Source organism: Cydia pomonella, chromosome 6 (genome assembly GCF_033807575.1).
Source record: "Cydia pomonella isolate Wapato2018A chromosome 6, ilCydPomo1, whole genome shotgun sequence".
Lineage (NCBI taxonomy): Eukaryota > Metazoa > Arthropoda > Insecta > Lepidoptera > Tortricidae > Cydia > Cydia pomonella.
The window spans coordinates 16,235,615-16,260,955 of record NC_084708.1 but is presented as its reverse complement, the minus strand read 5'-3'; the positions used below and the strand labels follow the sequence as shown (position 1 = coordinate 16,260,955).

Below are 25,341 nucleotides of genomic sequence, written 5' to 3'. Positions count from 1 at the left end.
CACACTTCGCCATTGGTTGTATTGTATGATAACGCGCCGCGATCGGACGCTCCGGACGTCCAGCCATTCACACCTAGCCATTGGTCAAATTCAAGGCTGGCTTTCTTCCAGCTCGACCTTTGGCCTATCCGTAAGCGCCGATCGAACGCTCCGCGCGTTCAGCCTTATGGAAAGCTCAGCCTTTGCTTTTAAAAACACTGATTTTTATACTTTCGCGATTTAGGGTTTGATGAAAAAAAAATTTTTTTTTTATAATTTTATGACGCATTAAAAAAAACTACTTACTAGATCTCGTTCAAACCAATTTTCGGTGGAAGTTTGCATGGTAATGTATATCATATATATTTTTTAGATTTTTCATTCCGTTATTTTAGAAGTTACAGGGGGGGGGGGGGGCACACATTTTTTCACTTTGGAAGTGTCTCTCGCGCAAACTATTCAGTTTAGGAAAAAATGATATTAGAAACCTAAATATCATTTTTGAAGACCTATCCATAGATACCCCACACATATGAGTTTTAAAAAAAAAAATTTTTTTTTTAATTTTTATGACGTATTAAAAAAAAAACTACTTACTAGATCTCGTTCAAACCAATTTTTCCAACGGACGTACTGTTTTCGATTTACAAGCAAAAAAAACCGAAAAAGAGGAAACATTTATGCACACCTCCTGGAATGGAGCAAACTCGGATTATACGCATTTTTAGGACTAAATTCGAAAAAATCTAATTTTATTGGCCTAATTGTGACACATTATTATTTAAGAAAACGGGACTTAATCGCATTTAATTAAGTTCTAAAATTACCTCTAACGTCAAGATAATGATGTCGATTTTATCCCGTCTTCTCCGAGACCACGGGGACAACGTCCTTGAAACGTCAACGACAAGAACCAATGGCCAATGGCTAAGCCCCTACTGAAGGCCTTTGCCCTCACACGAATGAGCTTCGCAAGAAAGCTCTAGAGGTTGCAAAACCCTGTGCGGAGTACGGCCTGTCTTACGTCCTCGCTTACAAAGTAGGTAAGTGCTTTGCATAAGGCCGGAGGCCAAGTCAACTAATATTTGGAACATTGCTGCGTTTGAAAATTCTATTCTCAGCAGTAATGCGGCAATAAACGTCACTCAATTTACTAAGAAAATTCAATGTAATCCTGATGAGGGGGCACCATGGTCTAGAAATGCTTAGGGCATCAAAATATCTTAATCCGGCACTGATCATCACCGCCATTTTATACGTGTAGAGCAAATCCTTTTCTTTAATGATTTTATTACTTTGAAACGGGCAATCCTGAGGTTACGATGAGAAAAAAACGTTATATGACTTTTGGTCTTTAGTCAAATTCGTCAAAAAAGATTTTTTGTGTATGTGAATTTTCTGCACAAGTCACGTTATTTCTTTTTACATCTTGGCAAAAAAAACACATGAGTCATTTTTTTAATTACAGATAAAGTTTGCGAATTCCTTTAAATCTTTAATATCTGTCAGCAGGTTGTCTAAACTAAGGGTCGATTGTACTAAACCGTCTGTCATCGTTAACGCGTTCGCATAATTTTATTGTAAGTATGGGAAGTTTCATAGTTCACTGTTGAGTGATGTCAGAGCCCCTAGTGTAAAATTTTATTTCGAAACGTGACGTGCGCGTTTGCGTTAAGTTACATTTAGTATGGGATTTAGAAACAGCGCGCCATGCGGAACGTTTTGAAAATTCAAAATCCCATACAAAATGAGACTTGACGCAAACGCGTACCTACGTCACGTTACGCCATCGAATAAATGTACACTAGGGGTACAGATCAGTCAACTGGCCGTATGTCACATAGTGGCAGCGTCGCAGTCAAAAAGGCGTTTTTCATTACAGAAACAAATTTTTAAAAGAATTTCTATTATCTCTAAAATAAGATCAATTTCAGTAAACTTTGCATGACATTTTAGTTTCTAAATGTGGTCATGTATTCTTTACCGCAAACCATTAAAATTTGTCTGGTTATTCGAGCCCACAGTGTGTAGTGATTTCTAGTTAACTACGAAACTCTATAAATGTTGTAACTCACCAAATCCCGGAATAGGTGACAGAATTAAGTTATGAATTAGCTATTGTAATCGCGATGCGTCGGTATGCGCGCAGCCTAGCGGCCGCGGGGTCCCGGGTTCGTCGGCCGGCGGCCGCGCGGGCGCAGGCTCTAGGATATGCACAGGACGTCGCCATTACGAGTACGCTCCCTCCTGCATCGACAGCGGGCTATAATTCTATACCCGCACAATCATAATTATTACCTATACCTACCTAGCTACGTGTAAGTGGACTTAGTGTTTGGTTTTTATTTCTTAAGTTATTACTTTCGTGTTCGCGTCAAGGGTTAATAGTAATTTTATGGATCCAAATACCTATACTCGAGAGCAATAAAAACAGGTCACTATGTACGGAAATTTTAATATAATGCGACCTGGTTTCATTACCTACTTTTGCAGTTATACTCATCTGAATATGGTGTGCCTATAATATAATACCCATTTGCACATCGAAGAAAAACATCAAATCACTCAATTCCAGAAACAATTACATTATTTGTCTCTATATGAAAATAACGAATCTAAAATAATTAAATTACTAGTAATTAACTAATATATAGGTAGTGCTTTTTCAGAACATGTAATTAACTTTTTATTTAAAAAATCTTTTTACAGTGATGACCGGGATAAGTCATGTACTTAATTTCATATAACTATTACTTTATCGAGAAAATTCAGATGTTGCGCTTCTGGGAAATTCTGGATGTATAGACTTGTAGAAAACCTTAATTAGTTGTATTTTTGTTCTTCGTTGATAATTGGTAGGTATTCCAGATTATTTTGCAATGGACCAGCTAGGGAAAACGGGCTTGGATCTTTTCGAAGGTTGCTGATAGAGGATCATAAAAGTTGTCAATTTGACCTCCGTATAGATTCAGCAAAAATTAATGGCTTCGGAGAAATTATCGAAATTTGGCCTCATACATTGATAACCAATCAAAATCGTTTTTAGAAAAATCTAGTATTAAAATACAAAATTTACAGCATATGAAGTAAATTTTGCTTTCCTGAAAAATACATGGGGGTCGAATCGATAGCTTTTATAGTTCTCTACTCCAAACGTCTCATCTCTCTATCAATAATAATCTAGTGACATGTCATCTAGTATCATCATGGATCATGTATCAGGAGAACTCGTTAATTTGGCTATGTGCGTGGTAAAAGGGACGTCAACCACTGTCATACACAATATAAACACACGGCAAGTTCTTCTGTTAGGAGCAACACGGTTACCGTATGTTTAGGAGATAGCAATCATCGAACGATCAATTAAGCTATCTCGCGCCGCCGGCGACCACAGCACAGTTTCCGAACTGCTTTTGCGGTTTGCTGTCCATTGCCCGCATTCATCTTTTGCGCTACAATTACTTTACTTCTATATAGGTGTATCTGAATAACCTAAGTCATTTAGAAACAACGTGTTTACGTAACGCTTGTGCGAGCGGAAAGGCTTCTTGCTTCGGCAGGGTTGTCACGCCAGTTCAACGCTCAAGTGCAACTCGGGCGCACATCGAACGAGTCCGTAGTGGTGCGCGGCTGCGCGGTTTCATGCGCAGATGTCCCAGATACGATTTCCGAACAGGACTACTATTTCTGACTGAAAACGATTTAACTAGATCACAATTGTTTTACGAATCTGTAACGGAACTGTCAGAGTGAAGTGATTGGTTGAGACGTTACGTTTGAATGAAATTGCGGTAAACGTGAGGTGCTGTGCTTTTACGTGAATACAAAGGTAAACATTTTTAATTGAGCTTTATATTATGATATTTATGACCAGTTAAAAACTTTGTATACTTATTTTTAGACCGTAACTATAATTTAATCGTTGAAAGTAAACTACTGTAATACAATTTTAATTTCGCATGCAAAAGACATCAACGAGCATTACCCATATGTAGGTGCTCGTATGCAATCTGAAAGACCAAACATCTAAATACACGTATGATTGTGTTATTAATAACAACACATTTTAGCAAGATAACGGTTTTGTGATGTGGATAGTGTTGAGCACTGAGTCACGAGACGGTGCCTTTATGTAGGTATTCTAAAATTGTAAAAATCCGTTACATATCATGTAAGTGCAAAATGCAGCAGCACTAATACTTGTATCAGTGTTTGCCATATTTGAAAATTTTGAACTTTCAAATATGGCAAATAGTGTGCCAAATGTTTAAATCAATACTTATTTATTACAGTTACGCGGCTTCACGTTGTTAATTGTAAAATCACTGTATGTTAATAAAATAAAGTTACACCTTAATGAAATATTGTCTATTACGTAAAATTCTGCAACGACTTGTTATTTTAAGCTCCAAAATACATGATTGAACATAATGAAGTTGTACAATATTGTCCCTTACAAATGGTTACTGAAAGTGGTTATTATGTATGGTAGGTATTGAACGGTGAGGAGCCACACATAAAACAGTCATGTATAAATTTAAAAGTTTCAGCATTTTCATTTCCTGTGTGTGATTTTTATTCGAATTGTTTACTTCTTTCAAAATTATAATCCCTTAGTGACAGTTACAAGTAAATAATGAAAAAGTAACATTATCATATGTGAAAACATTAGCATTCCTGTAAAATATTCTTATTATGACTTTTCATTGCTATCACTAAACTGTAAATAATAATATGATTATTTAAAGGTAGTGTCATTATCATATTACTGATAGTGTCTGGACCGCATAAAAGCTTCGAAAACATGAACCATGTCAAAATGTCGATGTTGACGCGTAGTTCCGCAAACTCGTTTATCTGCATATATAAGAGTAATCTGTCACATGCATTTTATGTAAGTTTGAGCAGTTGAGCACCAAGAACATCCCGTTAGGTTTTAATGAACAGGTTGATTAAGCACCGACGGCGATGCGTGAACCTATGTATTCAAACGTAGCTGTAAAACTTCGAATGTTAAATTCCACATGACATAGCATAGTAGACACGTCATAGTGGTGTGAATGTGAACAACATAACAGCATTACAGCCTCACATACGGATGGAATACAAATAAAAGTTGTTGACAGTGTAATTGTAATCCAAGGAGGTACTTCAAACTATACTCACACATTCATACTAATTTTTTGATAAATACTTAAAAATATATATGCAGGGTGGGCAAATAAGAGTGATACACTTTATTTTTAAATTTTAATTATATTAAGTGCAAAATTTATTAAATATTTTTTCATAAATATATTATTTAGGGTTGGCAATCATTTTTGCCAAATGTCTACTTCTCGCAGCAAACATTTGTTTCTCAAATGTTTCTGTTGTTTAAAACACGTTGTTTGCTCGATTAATTTCGAAAAAAAGTAACAGTGGCAACCAAAATCCCCAAATTTTGCAACGCCTGGTTTAACTATTTCTGTGGGGCTATCTAAAATTACGTGTCTAATATGCTAATAAGCTGATGAAATTTAAACAGTTAAAACCAACTATCCGACACAAATTTACTAAGATAACGCCGAAAATGTGCGAAAACTGCGACGGTAAGGGCTTGCATTTGCCTGCTGTTAGAGGGTAACATATGTCAGACATGATCTTTCGCATGTATTTGCCAACTCTAAATAATATATATATATTTAAAACAATACTTAATAATCTTTGAAATTAATATAGTTACAATTTAGAAACAAAATGTATACTTCTAATGCCCAACCTGTATAATACTTAGGTATGCTCAGCAGTAACAGTGACAACAGGCCACTTCGTGTACTTATAATTTCCATGATATGCTGAGTTATAAGCTTTTCAGTAATAACTGTAACAAGCTTTTGCCGTACGTAAGAACAAAATACCTACCATTGTTTAAAATTACAAAGTTATTAACTCAACAAAAGTGTAAATTGCAATTTTAAAATTGACGAGACAGAGGTTAATATATCTTGATAATAATTCGTACCTACTTACTAGGAAACAAGTAGTTTATTTGAAGTTTTACAAGATTTCCGCATTTCATTTCAATAAAACATTACTTACAGTTACGCAAAATCACTCACTGTGATCAAGTTGGTAATGGCAGGTCCAAAACAACAAGGTAAATCCCGTTTCTTTAAAATAATTGGTCATATGTCAAATCGATTCACCAAAATTGCAAGTGTAGCCAGATAATAACACGCATGTTCACATCCACTGAACACAGCCATAACAGTGTACCCGGCAAGTCGACAATAACGTGGACTCGAGGCAGTGCGTGCACCTAGCGGGACCCCGGTGACACACTTACCCAGGCGCGGGTAATGCATGCGGGGTAATAAGCATTATCTCACCGCTCCCATGTTAGCATTCGCGCATACTATCATTTACCGTGATATTATGTCTTATTTAGTAATCAATGATGAGTTATGACCTAATGTTTTACAATATGAATATAGATTAAAGACAGTTTTTATATATAAAAAAAAACTACTTACTTTGCACACAAGCTCCAAAGAGAAAAACCGTACTCCTTAGGAGATTATTTTTTATACGACGTTGGTGGCAACCAAGCAAACGGCCCGCCTGATGGTCAGCTGTCTCCATAATCTATGTACCTACGCCTGCAACTCTGGGGGAGTTACATGCGCGTTGCCGACCCTAAATCTAAGCATCCTCGTTGAGCTCTGGCAACCTTACTCACCGGTAGGAACATAACACTATGAGTAGGGTCTAGTATTATTTGGCTGCGGTTTTCTGTAAGTTGGAGGTACTTCCCCATTTGGGCTCTGCTCTAGATCTGGAATGACATTCGCTGTGCTGTGCCCTACCACACAAAACGAGATGACATTCACAGTGCCCATATGTATTTTAGACGTAGTTTAAGAACATACCGGGTCCAGATTAAGAAAGCAAAGTAAAAAGCAAGCATATTTATATAGTGCGAAACTTTAAGCGCAGACAGTATGTGTCATTGTCATGGCATGAATGTGAATATTTGTGGGCACAATTTTATTATTATTTGTCGCCCTCAAATGACTAATGTGGTCTTTATCAGCGCCATAGTTACGAGTATGCCATCGCAAACTGCATATGGAAACCAATATGCATATTAGCACGTGCATAATGTGTATTGTCCTAATAATTTGCATACCTATCTACGTATAGAATGCTTTTAGGAAATTAAGCAATTGTAAACTGTTTTTTTTTTAAATTAACTATTCCCAACATGAAGAGGGCCTAAATTTCAAAGTCTAGGTCAAGTGGGTTATTATTTAAAAGAGCTAAAATTGTACAAAAAATAGATTTATGAAAGAAAATGTGAGAGAAATACAATCCCCCCCTTAACTCCGAAGTTTACCGAAGAAAAAGATGACATTTTTAAATAATATTAACATTCTTATAAATGTAACAGCATAAATATAATCAGACCTCTATCTTGGTAACTTTTTTTTGCAATTTAACCAACTTTACGTGTGTTTATTACCCTGACACTATCCTCGAAAAACCAACATATGTACGTGCATTACATCGCGCAAATTAGTTAGACAATTTGCAGATGGATGGCGCTGTACACAGTTACACGAGATAATTCGAAGTTTGTACTGAACATTCGGTGCGCGAGTAAAAAGGAACTCGCACTTGACCGGTTTTATAATTGTGAAGTAACTTCTATGCAGAGGTTACTCCACCGTCAGGATAAAAAATAGAAGTCGTGATCCGCAATAGCGTATCTAACAATGCCAATTTAGTGTTTGGCTCCAGAACAGGAAATTTGACGCGCGCAGGTTACTCGGATGCTTTCAAGATAACAGTAAATGCGTTTACTGAGATTCATCTCAACCCGCTTTAGATATATTATCTACAAGTTAAGTGTTCCGTATCCCAGAAATGACGTCATTATTTTTAGAAAATGGTCCATAGAGCGGTTACTTACATTCTCGTAACCAAAACAGTGATTTTGTAAAACATGTCTCCATGATAAATAAATAAAATATTTTGTATCTACGAATATTAAAAAAGACGTTTATTCCGTTTTATAACTATTTACAATATACTTCTGCCAAACCACAGATTGGTTTGTTGGCAGACGAGACTCCTGTAATAATTGTGTAATGAGCTAGGTAATTTATACGTAAATTAAACTTATATTATTATCTATTAACCCCTTACCACATGCGCAGCCCTATATGGCAGTTATAATTTTCAATTATATTGATAGCTATTAAAGTTTATTTTTAAACAGATATACTTTTATTTGCGACATGAAGTAAGCGGTTAACGCTACAATCTGAGCATACAGTATAAAAATACAGTGCAAGTGTATGTACAGTTTATAGGGGTTGTATTTTACCTTTTAGTTTATTTAATAGAATATTGCTTAATTTCTTTTTAAACGTTTGTTTTGTTATCCTTTTGGTCTTTAAATTGGATAGGTACTTTTTAGAAACAACCTAATATTGTGCCTACTGTAACTACTGAAGTGTCTACGGACAGCCTGAAATATTAAACACGCAATATATATATATGACATTATACATATTTGTCAAGTAACTAGATAGGTATTCGATTCGTCGTTGCCCTCGTAAATTCCGCTAATTGAGCTATGGAACTTTGAGAAAAGAAAACCTTATTGCAGTTTTCAGACTTTTATTTCAGTTTTCAAAAATCGAGCACATGTTGGAATTTAGAAGCTTGTTGGGGCTTACAAAGAAATCAATCCAGTTAGTTTCCATTTCTGGAAAAAAAATCCTTTCGAATAGTTTTACTACCTATAAATACACTCGCAAAAAAGTAGGTATATAATTTTCCATCACGACTTTGAGATAATGTCTTAATTTACGCCCTAAATTTAAGCCGACTAATAACGATAACCATAATTATACTTATCACTATTAACAAATGAGAAACAACCCTGATATCAGTCAGTACTATCGCCAAGATGAATCTGCTGCAATTTAAGTAGCTTGAGTCGTTTGAAGAACAATTATGGTGTTTAAATTTAATCTTTTATCTATGAAATTGTTCTTCCTATTGATAACAAAGGCAGGTAAACGAATAATTGGTAGAATGACGTCACCCCGAGGCCAGTGCACCTCACGGATCCACCCTGGCTCTTCATCGGAGGACGAGCGTGACACGAACCTCACAATCATCGTCTCGGCAGCAGGAAACGCATGCGAACACGACCAACGGCTACTTCACGGTGTTATGATCTAAGATGTGTTTTAAGTATTAAAATTATGTAATTTATTTGTTTTTTATATGACGCTTGATTGAGATAATCGTTGGGTCTTTCGAGGAAGCGTAATAGTTAGCAACTGGCAGCCAATTCTAAGTATTAGTTATGTTGTTTAGATTATTCAATACCTATCAATTGGGTTATTGATATGTTATTTAAAGTTTAATCATGGTTATATCAGAAACTACACACTTTGCAGATAAGATATAGTTCGTGTCATCCACGATGACGCGCAGAATTGTCAAATCTAACCTTTAATGACATGACCATACGATTAATGGCACGCGTCGTCGTGAATGACACAATATATGTATATCTACTCTACGCATTGGCGAAGAGCGATGTAAAGTTGTAGACCTTGTAGTTGTGTTACTAATGCGTAATCAATTTTGCATAAATAGACCAATGTAACAAACCTATAAACCTGACTGAACATAAGGCGCAGAGCTCCCACGATGCATACCTACGAGTACTATATTTTGTTCTGTTGTTGAACAGCTATTAGTAATTAAAATCTGTAATGACTCACAATGAATGCGTATTCACAATCAAAATGTTTTTTGTCATTAGCCCGTGTACTTACTTAAGCAGTGATTGTCTAAGACGCCCCTATCGTACAATATTAAAGCAATTAGTTCTATTGTTATCTCCGGTGTCTGTACGCGTTAACGTTTTGCCTTGCGCGTCGCACGAGCATGTACCGTACTCGGCCGAATTCCGACTTTAACGTTATTTCACCCAGATTTACTAACACGCCTATTAAGGATTTAGGACATTTTAGGACTAAACAACCTGCTTGCTGGCTGCCTGCCAAAACAGATTGTGTAGGTATTGAGGGAAGTAGTACATCACAACAGTAGTACATACAACAATGCGGCTCGAATCCAGAATGATAAAAGCGAAGCTTTCTTAGTCCGACGTTGAGAGTTGAGAAATAGGAAGCAGTACAATTATTTTATATGCATTAAAGTCATAATTATGCGTTTTAAATATATACCGCTATGTATAAGAACCTGCGTCAAACACAATAAGGTCGTCGTCATAAAAAGGTCATTATGTCACTATGTAAAGCTTTGTCAAAAATCCATATTGTAAAACATATACTTACGTGTAGGTACCTACATAAATATCAGATATCAAATTTAAATCTTAAACTCAGTTAAATGAGGTACTCGTATAGAGAGATAAAAAATATGTTTGCACATTTATAAGAAAAAAATACCAATTAATCAATTAGTGTGCACTATTATTTGCCTATAAAATACAATAAGTACAGTCAGCATCAACAGTAGCGTATGAAACTACGCGCCAAAACAATCTGCTACCCGCGATTACTTTTCCAAATAGAGATATACCTCGACCGTTCTAAAGTATCTGCAACAGTTTAATTGTTCTATCTTATATTATATTAATTTTTTACCTACCTTTAAACGAGCAATTCTCGTATATTTATATATTTCGGGGATCTCCGAAACGCTTCTACCGATTTCGATTAAACTTGCTATATAGGGGTTTTCGGGGACTAAAAATGGATCTAGCTAGTTCTTATCTCTGGGAAAACGCGCATTTCTGAGTTTTTTACTTATACGGTGTAACATGAGGAAATCGAAAGATTTTAATAGTGTATTCCTGATCACGTTTAGAGACCAAAAAATCATATAAACTTTCCTGGATTTCTCCTAGTTTCAGAGTTAATACCAATTTAAAAAAACATCTTCTTATTATATCTTAGTGGAAAACGCCTTATTGATAGATGTCAAAAAGTGACTAGTAACCATTGCAAAAACTAGGTTATATAATAAAAAACGTAAAATGCATATTTAGTGCCAGTTTTACCATAACATTAACTTTTTATGTACAAATACATTTAAAAAAAAAGGCAAAAAAAAACCTTTTTTTGGCGAAATTTACTTAAACTCATCTATTTTTTTTCCTTCTTTTGGCCTCAAAAGTGCGTGGTTAAATTCTTTCGGGTTCCTCGTGTTACACCGTGTAACACGAGCAACACATATCTCTTATTGTTTGGCTATCAGAGAATGGTTCATACTTTTGACGCATAATACCTAGTTACCTACGCTACTTTTAATTCAAAATATAAATAAATATAAAAAATATATTAATTCAAAATTACCTCATATTGCTTAATAATACCTCAAGCACGACTTGTAGCAATATTATACAATATTTTATTTTAATTACTCGTATTATGTAAAGATATGCTAAATGATGACGTTTTAAGCTTATTCATCATTGAGGAAGCTGGACCATAAATCATAAAGCGTAAAACTAAAACAGACGCAAATTCGACCGATATATTTATCAATTTTCTCAAATTAGCTGCGGTGTGAATCTACATGGATCCTTGAACTGAGACTACAATTGGCGCTCGAGCCGCGCGGGCAGCAGCCACGTGCGCCGAAGTGGAAAGGTGACATTGACATTGGGCAGGCTGCAGCGAACCGCGTTGCAACTCGGAAACATTGAACTTTGTGGGTTTGTTTACCAATACCGACGCAATCCTCACATACTTTTAATGGCGGTATGGGGACTATCCGGAACAACGCAAATATTTATCCACCTATATAATGTTAGGTATAGAGCACGGACAATGTCACTAAGGACGGATAATTCAATGTTAGCTTTAAATAATTTAAAATAAACAAATTTTTTGCTGTTCTATGGTGAGTATTTTGCTGTTCTGTGTGAAAAATTCTTTTTTAATTTCGTGGTAGTTAAATACATCATAACTGTTTTAGTAATTACTCTAGCTTCTTGGATTTTCTTGTTATTTTTGCTACGCTCTGTAGGCTTATTTAAAAGCAATCGGTTAAGAGTAAGAATCACGGAGATTTGCTCACAAAACTGGAAAGATTTAACGGTAGAATTATCGCTGGCTATATGGCCCGTGGAGAAGCATACCTATTATTTATGTTATTTTATAGTTTAGGAACCGAGTGAAGCTATTTTCGTATTTGAATGGTCAGTTAGGTAAATCTTGCTACTAAATTTACATCGAATACAAAATACAAAAATACAATTACAAATAATTTATGCATTTATTTATGAATGACTAAACTATGCTTAAAATAAAGCCGGTAAATCAAAGGAGTACACATAAATAACTCAAATCAATTAATTTATACTGTTTCCTAAGTATCTGATATAAATACGCTCGCCGTGCGTTGGAGTTGCTTATCGTATGCTAGTTAATCTTCGCTACAGGAATTAAACGCTATAGATAATGAAATGACCGAAGTTGGATTGAAACGCTGGTTTCAATCCAACTTCGGTCTTCCCTTCTTCAGCTTACGTGGCTGGCTAATTTGATTTGTTATGGATACCAGCGCCATGTGATGTGTATCAGTAATCGGTATCTCTAAATCCCTTAGTGAATCTACTTATACTCGTAAGCTTTAGCGTTGAAGGCTTGAGCTTTTACGAATCTCGACATCTTTTAAGTTCAATAGCAGAAGCAAATGTAACCGAGCTGCAGCAAGATGTAACATGACAATAAAGCTCAAAACATGTAAACGCAAAACCTTACTGATAAGCAGCAATTATTTCCCACGGTGCTCATGGTCTATGAGTCAACTGTAACAGGTAACTGCGATGCACCGGCAAGGCCTCCAGGTGAGGCAACGTGCTCTACGTGTTAACGACGCGTAACTCGTGTTACGGCCTCTGGAAACTGTTTACGTTACATACCTATTGTAAACTGGAACATAGCTTGGCAATAGTATTCCTGCCGTTGTATTGTAATTTTCCCAAACAGATATCTCTGCTTAAAATCGACAACAACAAGGTAGTCGTAAGCTTTGATATAAGATCCACAGTTAGATAAATATAATTTGTTCTAATTGGTTCCTGTATCGAAAGTTTTATTTCACTAAAGCGTTTTTTTCTCTCACAGTATCTAGGTACGTGAGTATTTTTCAACGTGAGTGAAGCCTAACTTATTGATATAAGTTTTTGGCACATTTTTGGTAGGTACAAGCTTTTATCGCTGCTTGTACTTTTCTTACCATAAGCAAATAATACTCAGTGAGACAATTCTAAAAACCCCAAACACAATTAGGTTGCATTGTTTCATCACAAATTCCTATGGCCACCTCCTGTCTCCATCATCAAATCAGTTCGATGGTACCATAATATTGTATTGTCACCGGACTTACATATGTATGTGCCTATGCAAATTTTCAGCTCAATCGAAAATCGGGAAGTGGGTAAGCTTCCAAGATTTGACCCACATTAACTAACAAACTTACACACTAACAGGCCAAGTTAAATAAAAGCTTGTAATAAACATAACACAATAGTATTTTATACAAACGTGATATAATAGAGAGCTTTTGAAACGCTTAATTATATCACTATTTTATACAATACTTTTTCTACGAGTCAACAAAAATATATTTTTTTACTAAGTATAAAACCTAAATTGAAAATTGGTAAGTATCTAAGTAGACAAAAGACAAACGCGCGAGCCGAGGCCCACTCGTACCCCCTTTCTATGGGAGCGCGGCGCCACGTGATTGGTCAAATTTATTTATAGTTGACTACAGCGTATCGAAAGAAATTTTATAGTTGAGTTGGGAGCCAATTCATGAAAAGTGCGCAATTATAGTTTGGTATACGACATATTAATTCAACCATTACAGTCTAGAAGTAGAAAACCATATTTATTTACTGATAGGTAATTAGAGCTGACTGAAGCATTTTATACATACTTAGAAGAAAAAGTAACCTAAGGCCTGTTTTACGCATTGATTAGTGTTTATTGCGAGTTCATGCATATGCTCCTTGCGTTTAGTAGCAAATGTATAGGCTAATCCAGACGGAATGGTGAAATCCACCGATTTTATCAGGAAAAAAATGACGTCTATCTCATCTTAGTGTCCGCACGACCTGTACACAATTTAATCACCAATTACAGATTTATGGTAAGATCGAGCGCTCGAAATAAATAATAAAAACTGCCCATGAATCTAGTATAACTGGATCAGGTATGAGCGGTGGGAGGAAATGGCCGAACGGGGTAGTCTTATGTATCTTTCAGTAGGAGTAACAGAAAAAGCGCTAGAGTCTGACCCAGATAAGTTGGCAGCGATTTTGACAGCCTAGACAGTGCTGTTTTTATTTTAAACGTCAAACTTCTATGAAATTATCACTTTTACTTAACACTTCCACAGGCTGGGCTATCAAAACCGCTGCCAACTTATCTTGGTCTGACTTTATTATTGTTTATCCTTGTCACACTTTGTCTTTTATTCCACACCGTAAATTTAGTATGGTTTATAGTGGGAAACAAATAACTCGACCAATTTAGGTAGGTTGTTTTTGGTGTGTTATCAGGAGTATACGTGTTTTTAATTTTGTCGCATTGCGTATATTCTGTTCCTCACAGGTGCATACGTATAGCACATCCATAGGATCCTACCATCTATAAAAGTGACCCTAATCGCGCCCACTACAGTAGGAAATTGGCATTCTCACGTGACCGTTTCTCCATACATACAGTCCCCATTTTCCTCTCTGGATATTAACAGTACAAAAAATATATTTATGCAATTTGATGTAAATATTATTATGAATTTTTTGCTCCTAATTCTTATAATAGTCAAAAATTAAAAATAAAGTCAAACGAAGGACCATTATAGGTTAATATAGGTAGGTACAATAAATTGTGTAAGTTGTAAAATATCCATAATGTCAATATCCACTACATCTAGGGAGGAAAATGAAGATAACGTGTGTGTAGAGCAGTGGTTGTCCACTATTTTCTTAATCAAAAAGGAGACCGCTGATTGGAATATGATGACTAAAGCATCCACTTCCCGATATAAATCAACAATTAAGTTTTACACGCCAAAAGTTTTTGCGGTTTAGAAAAAATAAGAACACGAAAATTGTACCATAACATGGGATGGTAAAAAACCTATTCATCGCTCGGTCTCTGGGCGTTTGCAACGGGTGGCCCTGAGCTGAGGTCAGGCTTCGTATTGTCAATGAGTATTCAATATCTGCTCATGCCTCATCAAGCAAAAACAAAACACGGTATATAATATATGACAATATCACGGTTAATAGACAAAAAGTGTGTGAACTGTCAAGACTTTAGACAAGTGGCATAACTAGTTCATGATGTCACTGAGTAATTAACAGGAGAAGATATATGGAAGTCATGTTTTCAATGACGTGGCAGGAAAGGTCGACAGGCATGAATATTAGAGACTAAAATGTCTGCGCGACCGAGAAAGCGCGGGACATGAAACCTTAAATTATTGGCTAGAATATAAAGTGATTTTGGTAAACAAAATCGATAAAGCCGTTTTAAAGAACCAATTCATAAATATTGCATATATATTTATACAAGGTGTTTCGCGAGGAAGCCGAAAGATTTTAATAGTGTATTCCTGATCATATCTAAAGAATAAAATATTCTATAATCTTTTCTGGAATTCGCCTAGTCCCAGAATTAATGCCAATTTAAAAAATAATAATAATTTAATTGTTACTTAGTGCTAAACGCCTTTTTGATGGCGATGTTGCTACTATGGGACGCAGTCTAGGTATCCCATCAAAAACATTTTCATGTAAAATATTGCCAAGGCGAGACCATAAGGCTCGCACTGTTAAAAAGTTATCAGATCTCTTGTAGAGCCAAGCTTTTAACTCTAAACTTAAGCCCTAACTTCACAAAATTTACACCTTAGTCAAAATATGTGGAAAAATGTATTTACTATTCATTATTTTTTATTATACAATACTTCTTGTAACTATGTAAAGAAACGGCCAAGCCACATATTTTGACTAAGGCGTAAAGTTTGTGAAGTTAGGGCTTTTAGAGTTAGAAGCTTGGCTCTACAAGAGATCTGATAACTTTTTGACAGTGCGAGCCTTATGGTCTCGTCTTGGCAACATTTTACATGAAAATGTGTTGATGGGATTTCACTTCTTTTTGTAAGTTGCTTATTAGAATCTTCGATCCCCTAATTTCAAGAGTTGGGAGTGATTAAAAATCCTGAAATACGTATCTGGGGGCTTCTTTTATACAATCTGCTTTTTACTGATTCCTCATACAAACTTCAACTCCTTTTTCCCTCTAACGCCTTTTTCCTCTCCCTTTTCAACCTTAGGGGGTGATTGTGGGGTTAAGAACTATTCTATATCCTTCTTCATAACAAAAACTATGTACATACCAAATTACAACTAAATGGGTTCAGCGGTTATTGATTTATCTGGTAAAATCCAAACCCAAGTTATGAGGGTTCAAAAAAACGACGAAGCGCTTCGAGAAAAGGTAGTTAGTGCCCTTGCGCATCGCTTTGCTCGCCTTGGCGGGGGAACTACCGTGCCTCCAGATTACGAAAAAAAAGTAATAATTCATTTTATGTGACAGGTTTACTAATAACATTTGAATTGAATTTTGTGTACAAATACATTAAAAAACACACACACAAGCAAAAATTTTTTTTTTTGCAAAATTGACTTAAACACATATAACATTATTTTAAAATCTTTCGGATTGCTCGTGATACACTGTGTATATTTAGTAAAGTAAACAATTCATATGACAGTAAAACCTGGATACGCGAAAATTCAAGACACTTTGAATATATTACCACTATTACGAGTACCTTATACACCGTGTTTTTATTGAATTGCGTTAACTCCGGGGTTTCGGTAAGTACGTTTCTTCTTCTTCTTCTTCACTGGCTCAGTGACCCAAACAGGATCTTGGCCTCTGACACAAGAGAGCGCCACTCTGCCCTATCCTGCGCCACTTCACGCCAGTTGGGTATTCCGAGGGCGAACAGGTCTTTTAGGACTTCGTCGCTCCAGCGGTATCTGGGACGCCCAGACGGACGTTTTCCACCCGGGTGCCCCACATACGCTCTTCTCACGGCACGATCCTCTCCCATCCTCTCTAGGTGACCGAGCCAGCGGAGTCGTGTGGCCTTGACTTCGCCAATTATATTGGGCATCGCAACCAGCTCCTCTAGCTCCCTATTCTTTCTACGCCTCCAAGTTCCATCTTCATCTCTGATAGGTCCCAGAATCTTCCGCCAGATTTTCCTCTCCGCCACTAAGAGCTTGCTCTCTTCTTTCTGAGTCAGAGTCCAAGCTTCACACCCATACATCAAAATTGGCCTAATTACAGTCTTGTAGACACGAATCTTGGTTGGTCTACTGATAAGCTTTGACACTAAAACTCGATGGAGCGCTGCCGAGCATCTTAAAGCGTTTTGGACGTTTAAGGAAACTAAATGGCATATTTCATTTTCAAAAAAAAACAATGTTTTTTTTTAACTATTTTTATTTTTATTAAAAGTAACTAAATGTTGCATAAAGCGTTGTTGTAACACGGGCATTACATTTAACTCAACCAAACAATTGAAAACTGTGATATATCAATGTCATTTCTAACATCGATCGTCCGAGATAGTACGTACGTTTAGTAGCAAATGTATGAACTCGTACTAAACACTAATCAATAAGTAAATAGGCCCTAAGGCAAGTGTACACGCTCGTAAGGGCCTTATAATATAAAAATTTATGATTGATTATCTCCGAAATGGAGTTAATTAGAATATCGGTGTCTTTGAGAAAGTTACTTAATTTAAGCTCAGGAATGCACCCTCGAAATTAACGCAAATAAAAAAAAACACGGTGTATATGTAGGTACTTGTAGCTTAAGTTTTCAAGAAAAGTATAACACACAGGCACAAAGCTGGTTCATCATGAATATTAAACATAGGCCTCTTTTTATAAGTAAGTAATACGTACTTTTTGCGATGTACCTAAGTGAAGGACGGATACTTTAGACGTTAAATACTGGTTAAATAGGATACATATTCTTACTTTAAATTATGTCCTAATAGTCGTAGCAGCAGCACATAAAATACAGCGTGTCCTGAACAAAAGATTTTCTTTGACAGGATTGGTCTTAGGAGCCAAGGATGGATTTAAGAAGTGGAGCCACCAAGAATTTTGATGTAAATTTTAGGAGTGGAGGGGGGGCTCTCTCTCAACTTTATCTTGATATCTATATCATTTAAGGCACTAGGCCAAGTTTGGTATCGTTTTCGTATAAATTGGGGATGCCGAACTCATTTATGTTATCATATGGACACCATTCTTAAGTAAAAACATAGAATATGTATAAAAAAACCTTTTTTTATTCTTATTCACGCTTAAATCGCTGAACCAAAATTTGGTATAAAGATTTGTTGAGTCCCGGGGAGGAAGAAGATAGGATAGTTTTTATTTCAAAAATAATTCCATAAAGGTGTGAAAAGGGGGGTAGCGATTTATATAGGAAATCAATAACCGCTGAACCGATTTAGATGAAAATTGGCATACATATAGTTTGAGTTCCGAGGAAGAACATAGGAGAGTTTTTATCCAAAAAATCAACATGTACATATTTGATTACGTTGAAAATGATACCAAACTTGACTTAAAAACTTAAACAATTACGGCCCGGCCACGACATCGCGCGGCGGCGGCAGCGGCGAGCGGCGACCATAGGTTGGATCAAGACACAGCGATCCGACCTTTCGTTCCCACCTATGGCCACCACTCCCCGCTACCGCCGCCCCATGTAGTCGTAGCCGGGCTGTCATTAACCTCAGACGTCGCCGACGCTCAAACCGACGCCAACCTGCACCAAAAATCTGGGTGGCTCCACTTCTTAAATCCATCTTAGGAACACAAAGATTAATTCTGCGAAAGGGAATCTATTGATTTCGTGTGTTTCGTGTGTTACAAACTTCCCACCCAACCCACTTCCCGGTTTCCGGTGAAGCTGAAAATTTGCATACATATGTAACTCGGGTGACAATGCAATATTATGGTACCATCAAGCTGATCTGATGATGGAGACAGGAGGTAGCCATAGGAACTCTGTGATAAAACAACGCAACCTAATTGTGTTTGGGGTTTTTAGAATTGTCTCGATGAGTATTAGTTGCCTGTGTAAAAAAAAGCGGCCAAGTGCGAGTCGGACTCGCCCATGAAGGGTTCCGTACCATATATGACGTATTAAAAAAAACTACTTAAACTACTAGATCTCGTTCAACATTTTACCACTTTGGACACACATTTTACCACTTTGGTAGTGTCTCTCGCGCAAACTATTCACTTTAGAAAAAAATTTTATTAGGAACCTAAATATCATTTTTGAAGACCTATCCATACCCCACACGTATGGGTTTGACGAAAAAAATTTTTTTTTAAATTTTGTCGTATTAAAAAAAAACTACTCACTAGATCTCGTTCAAACCAATTTTCGTTAGAAGTTTGCATCGTAATGTATATCATATATTTTTTTTAGATTTTTCATTCTGTTATTTTAGAAGTTACGGGGGGGGGGGGGGGACACACATTATACCACTTTGGAAGTGTCTCTCGCGCAAACTATTCATTTTAGAAAAAAATGATATTAGAAACCTCAATATCATTTTTGAAGACCTATCCATAGATACCCCACACGTATGGGTTTGTTGAAAAAAGATTTTTTGAGTTTCAGTTCTAAGTATGGGGAACCCCCAAAATTTATTGTTTTTTTTCTATTTTTGTGTGAAAATCTTAATGCGGTTCATGGAATACATCCACTTACTAAGTTTGAACAGTACAGCTCTTATAGTTTCGGAAAAAAGTGGCTGTGACAGAATCGGACAGACAGACGGACATGACGAATCTATAAGGGTTCCGTTTTTTGCCATTTGGCTACGGAACCCTAAAAAGTACAGTCAGCGATAAAAGCTTGTACCAAAAATGAAATTTTTGCCAAAAACTAATTTTATCTCATAAAATAAGTAGGTATTTTGAGGACTAGATATCTACTACCTTTATATAGGACCACTAGTTTCTCAGGTAGGGCTGGCAGGTGTAGGTAAACTTCGGCTATGTTATAAACCTAAATATCTCCTTGTTCTAATTGTTAAATAATACATACCTCATTTCCAGCCTTCATCAACACAATTAAGGTATAGGCACACCTGATAGAATAATTCTATCAGATAATAGAATAGATGCACGGGGTGTTTGACCGGTCAAAGCGAATTGTTATATCCAATGACCCCCTAACAGAAGGCCCGGAGCCGGTTCTTATGTAAACACAAGTGTAGAAAGACACGGATATAGGATTAAAAGTGTACCCGAGACTCGATCCCGTTACTCTAGCGACCGCTTCAACAAAAACTGGTATCATTAAATGAAACGTCTGCTTAATGTATTATTTTTATCGGAAACTTATAGGCCCATTTGAATAACCGCACTTTGGTTATTTGCACCAAACTGTATTAGAATATAGTTGAATAAATTAATGCCATCATAAAGTTCAAGGAATGAAAATATGAGTTGTTAATACTCTATACAAAATAACTAGGCAGAAACACTACACTACCAAGAACTATCCAAAAACATACCAAGAACGTACTGGGCTGACAGCCTTGTCACAGCAGTGATTATATGCTCTTTGGTCACAGCGTTTTAAGCACTTTTTTTATAAGGTACATAATATATAGTTATATACTCTGGCACACACACATTTTCAGTAGAATAGGAGGCTAATTTAAAAAACGTAGGCGCGAATAGTTGACTTCCCATAGAAAATTTGAATTTTGCAGCCATTTTTCTACTAACACAGTCGGTTTGCCAGAGTATATATATTATTTATTCTGTGTACAACTCTAAAGTACATGGCCCATGACCCTAAAATAACACTTTTATTAACGTTTAAAAAATATTGTCCAACCTAAAAGACCCAGCTATGCGGTAGAACGAGAACGCCATAACGCTTGCTTTCTTTATGTCGTTGATTGGCCGAGGAGGGCCAAAATTGACCCAATGAGTTCTCTATCGTCCATTCCAATGAGTACAGCAGCCTTAAAAATATTGTCTATGATTTTTTTTTTCAAATTGTTGTTTTTGATTCCAAAATTTTAACTTTTCTTCAAATCAGATCCGGTACGTAAGTTTAAAGTCGCCTTAACAAACTAAAACTAGAAAAAACTGGCCGCTTAGAAGTAGTCATATGTAAAAAAAAAACTAAAATAATTTTCTTTTTCCGTAGTTTAATGGCATTTTCGTCATGTTTCCATTCAAAACCGGATAGTATCTTTAGAAATTTAAAAGAAAACTTTTTATAAATGTTTTATTCGTTAGGACAAACTTTATAAAAAAAAATATCGCGGTGAAATTCCGGCGCGGCGGGGAAAATTGACAGATTTGACTTAAGATATACTTAATATATTTCCATGGCTATTTCGTAAAGGCAAGACAAGGAATATATATTTTTATAAGTATCTTATCATTGAACTGGTCATAGATAAGAATGTGTAAAACTGAGGGGTTTTGTAATGGCAGTGGGTGTTTACTTATGCAGCTCACATCGCAGTGCAGCAAGTGTACGCCCGGGACATTATTCCTTTTCAAAAGCCAATGCACAATAACAATAGGATCGTAACAATAGTTTTAATATGAAGGAAACAATGTGGGCTTCGAACTACGAGTTTATGATGTAATGCGTTTGCTTGGAGGTACGGACTACGAGGTAAGAAAGTAAACATAACAAGCTTTGAGTAAAAATAACAAGCTTTAATTGAGCAGAAGACGATTTGCTCTAGATTTCTGTACAACCAAAAAAGATAAAGATAGTTTATTATTCAAGTAGGCATATTACAATGCGCTTATGAACTTCAAATAAAGCTACACCGGCTCTAACCCTACACCTCTGACCCGACAAGATTTAAATCCCCCCTCAATTGGAGGAGGGTATCCCAATATGGACCGGCTAGAAACTCAGCGGGACACATCTTTTCAAAACATTACGTCTTATAATTAACATGCATTAAATAAGAAAAAAAAGATACAATTTAGATTACTATAGAAATCATTAAATTACATACAGTAGCTGCTTTTATTTATAGTAATTTGATAAAAAAAATATTTGTATGTCATGTTTGTACTTTGCGGACACGAAACTTTCTGATAGAAAGCTTACATAAAACATATCTAAGTTATTACCTAATGCCCTAAATATGCAAATGTTTATATTTATTCAATATCTAAAACATTTATATAATAATCCCACAATAAGCTTTGATTTGAAGCTACAGTAAAACACACAGACTGCTAAAATTACACCTATGACTCTTCCCGTAGTTGGGTGAAAATGAAAAAAATTGAAAAATCTATATTGTATCAGAAATTTGGTTATATTCTTAAATTCAGCAGTGGGTCACGACTAATAAGAATACAAACTTGATACAAATATAACCACACATCAATCAAGGAAGGTCCTTTTGATTTTGCCGTAGTCGAGAGGTTCCACATCAGAAATCCAATAAATATAGGCCTTAAACAGAAATATTGTTAAGTACTATTTATTTACAGTACCGTTAAGTCTGCCAACCAATACCTATTGTATGTAATGTATACTAATATTGCCACCTGCTGAGTGCAGTATCGAAGACGCCTACATTTTTAAATGAGGCAACGAGTTTTTATTATCACTGATTTGACTTTTATATGTTCGCATTGGTACTTGAAAGTGTTATTAAGCCTGAGTACAGTTTGTATATACGGGCGTTAGGCGTTATGTACCTACGTATTACAGCGTACGGGTGCCGCCACATTTCTGGATTCGAGAGTATTCGTGATGGCGTCTCTTTCATTTCCCTTGGATAGCGAGAGACCGCAGAATTACGTACTGCTCGCACACCGAAGCCTCGTGCGGATGCTCATCCAATATGAAAGACGGCCATATATCGTTGTAATCATTTGTTGCACAAGCCGTTGATAATCATTTGTCCTTATCCGTCATATTAACTCTTGTATTTGTTAGAAAGAGACATTTTTTTGAATAAGGGAGTTATCTTTACTTTCGTTGTTACAGTTATAATGTTGTCTACTGGCGAGTAAGGAACCACAGATGTGAAGAGCACATACAGGATGCACACGATGGACACAATGGGCTACGGCCACAAGAAGTACCGGCCGCCGCTCTCGCCCACCAGCTTCTACCAGCATGACATGTACTCCAGACCCACCACCCTGCGCCCTCAGGTATTTATTATTTTGCTGTGTTTTTTTCTTAACGCAGCGCGCGCAAGCAATTAGCGCAAACGTACGGAAACTGCAAAAGTAGAACCGAGTATCACAAACCTTTCACTCATCGACTTTGGGTTTAGATAGCTGAAAATTATAGCAGACTTTACAACATGATATGTATTAAGATCTTGTACATGTTAAGTAAGTAGTAAAGGTTTTTCGTTTTAATGGTAAGTGTCATCTATCTACGCGCATTTTATTAGATTATTTCTAATATCTTCCTCGACACATATTTTTTATCTAGATTAATGCAGCTGTCCATTTGATTACCTATAATAACTTGATAGGTTAAACTGTGAACAAATTAAATACTTAGAAATTATCACATAGTCATTTATAAGCGATTTCGTTTAAAGATAACCGTCAAATGCGTACGTAGGTAGGTATATGCGTATAACTGAACATTTTCCACGATCGTTGGAAGGCATTGTTCGTTAAGTTCATAGACAACCTTTTGACTGGCCTAGTGGGTAGTGACCCTGCCTAGGAAGCCGATGGTCCCCAGTTCGATTTGAATGATGAACACAGATATTTGTTGCTGAGTCATGGGTTTTCTATGTATATAAATATGTATTTATCTATATACGTAAGTATATCGTCGCCTAGTACCCATAGTACAAGCTTTGCTTAGTTTGGGGCTGGGTCGATCTGTGTAAGATTATAAGTACTCGTACGTATTTAAATATTCTTTTCTGCCCTCCGGGCGGAAAGCGGCAACTTCGTTTAGCGCAGCGGGAGCAGAGTTGACGCTAAAATAGTCTCCGTCGAGCAGAAAAATAGTGTGCGCACCACGGGAGGAATCGTAGGATATTCCATCCCGCGTGTTTGTGCACCAACAATTATACATTTTATATACATGTAAAACTACTAATAAATTTGTATTGTACCTGTCACCATAGAAATATAATAAGCCTGTCACTCTACCCATCGAGTCGGAAAAACACTATAATATAGGTCCCTATAACTTATTTGTATATTTTTACGTGCCATACTGCAGTACAGATTAAATAATAAGCATCTCCAATATCTTCACCATCATCAGCACCCTGCTGACAATGAAACTTTTGAACACATTTTAGAACACATTTAAAACCCCTTTATTGTTTAATAAATTGCCGTTACACCCGCGAAGATAAAGGTAACAAAATAAATGCGCGATAGAACCAACTTTAAATATATTTCATGGTTAATTAGACCAGGTGTTTTATACTTAAATGGTCAGAGTTAGTATTTTGTGCAACAGTTACATAATAAGGGTTCTTAAAATTCAAGGGCCGAAGTTACAAAACGAGACGAAGTCGAGTTTTGTAAAAACAGGCATGAGAATTTTAGATTTAATTGTGTACATTGTACACAATATTTTTTCTAAGACAGCAGTAAACACCTAAAACGAATCTAAATCGAAATGATAAATAAAATCGAAGTAAACCTATGTATACAAGAATAAATCAATTTGGTCTGTAAATCTTTGCCTACAAGTTAGCATTAGCATAAAAAAAAATACAACAGTTGTTATAAAAAAAATTAATATCATTTATTTTCAGGCAACTATGGCCCATATATACATACCTTACAGACTAACATACATACAATAACAAAAATCTTAAAATATAAATATAATTTTGCTGACGCAGTTTTCGGTTGCGCCGCCTGTTCTTCTTGCGGATATATTCCACCACATCTTCTTCCGTGGCGGAAACATGCAGGCTATATATAGTAGCTATGAATATTCATGAGATAACTGCTATAGTTCGTTTGAATAGCATTAGACAGAAGGTGTGGATAGATAATAGGATTTTGATAGGATCACAATAGATCACTGCCTGGTCGACGTGGCATTCAAAGGCCCACAAACTCCAATAATAAATAAATAGGATCTTGACGTGTCTTTTTATTAAAAATCACTTTCTTAAAATAAGTCACTACAAATATGTCACAGCTATATAAATCATATCCTTTGTTTACATTATTTTGCTTTGATAAGT

The 25,341-nt window shown here is 36.1% G+C and overlaps 1 protein-coding gene across 2 annotated transcripts in view; it reads left to right on the top strand.

The window, feature by feature from the left end:
* Positions 1-3,553: 3,553 nt before the first annotated feature.
* LOC133519100 (uncharacterized) overlaps positions 3,554-25,341 on the top strand; it is a 93,665-nt gene continuing 71,877 nt past the window's right edge. Inside the window, exons 1-2 of one of the 2 annotated variants that reach the window (XM_061853017.1) lie at positions 3,554-3,808; positions 23,142-23,311. In XM_061853017.1, coding sequence (XP_061709001.1) covers positions 23,198-23,311 — 114 coding nt within the window. In that variant the 5' untranslated portion in view covers positions 3,554-3,808; positions 23,142-23,197. The remainder of the gene's footprint in view (positions 3,809-23,141; positions 23,312-25,341) is intronic. The other variant, XM_061853018.1, reaches the window with a different exon arrangement.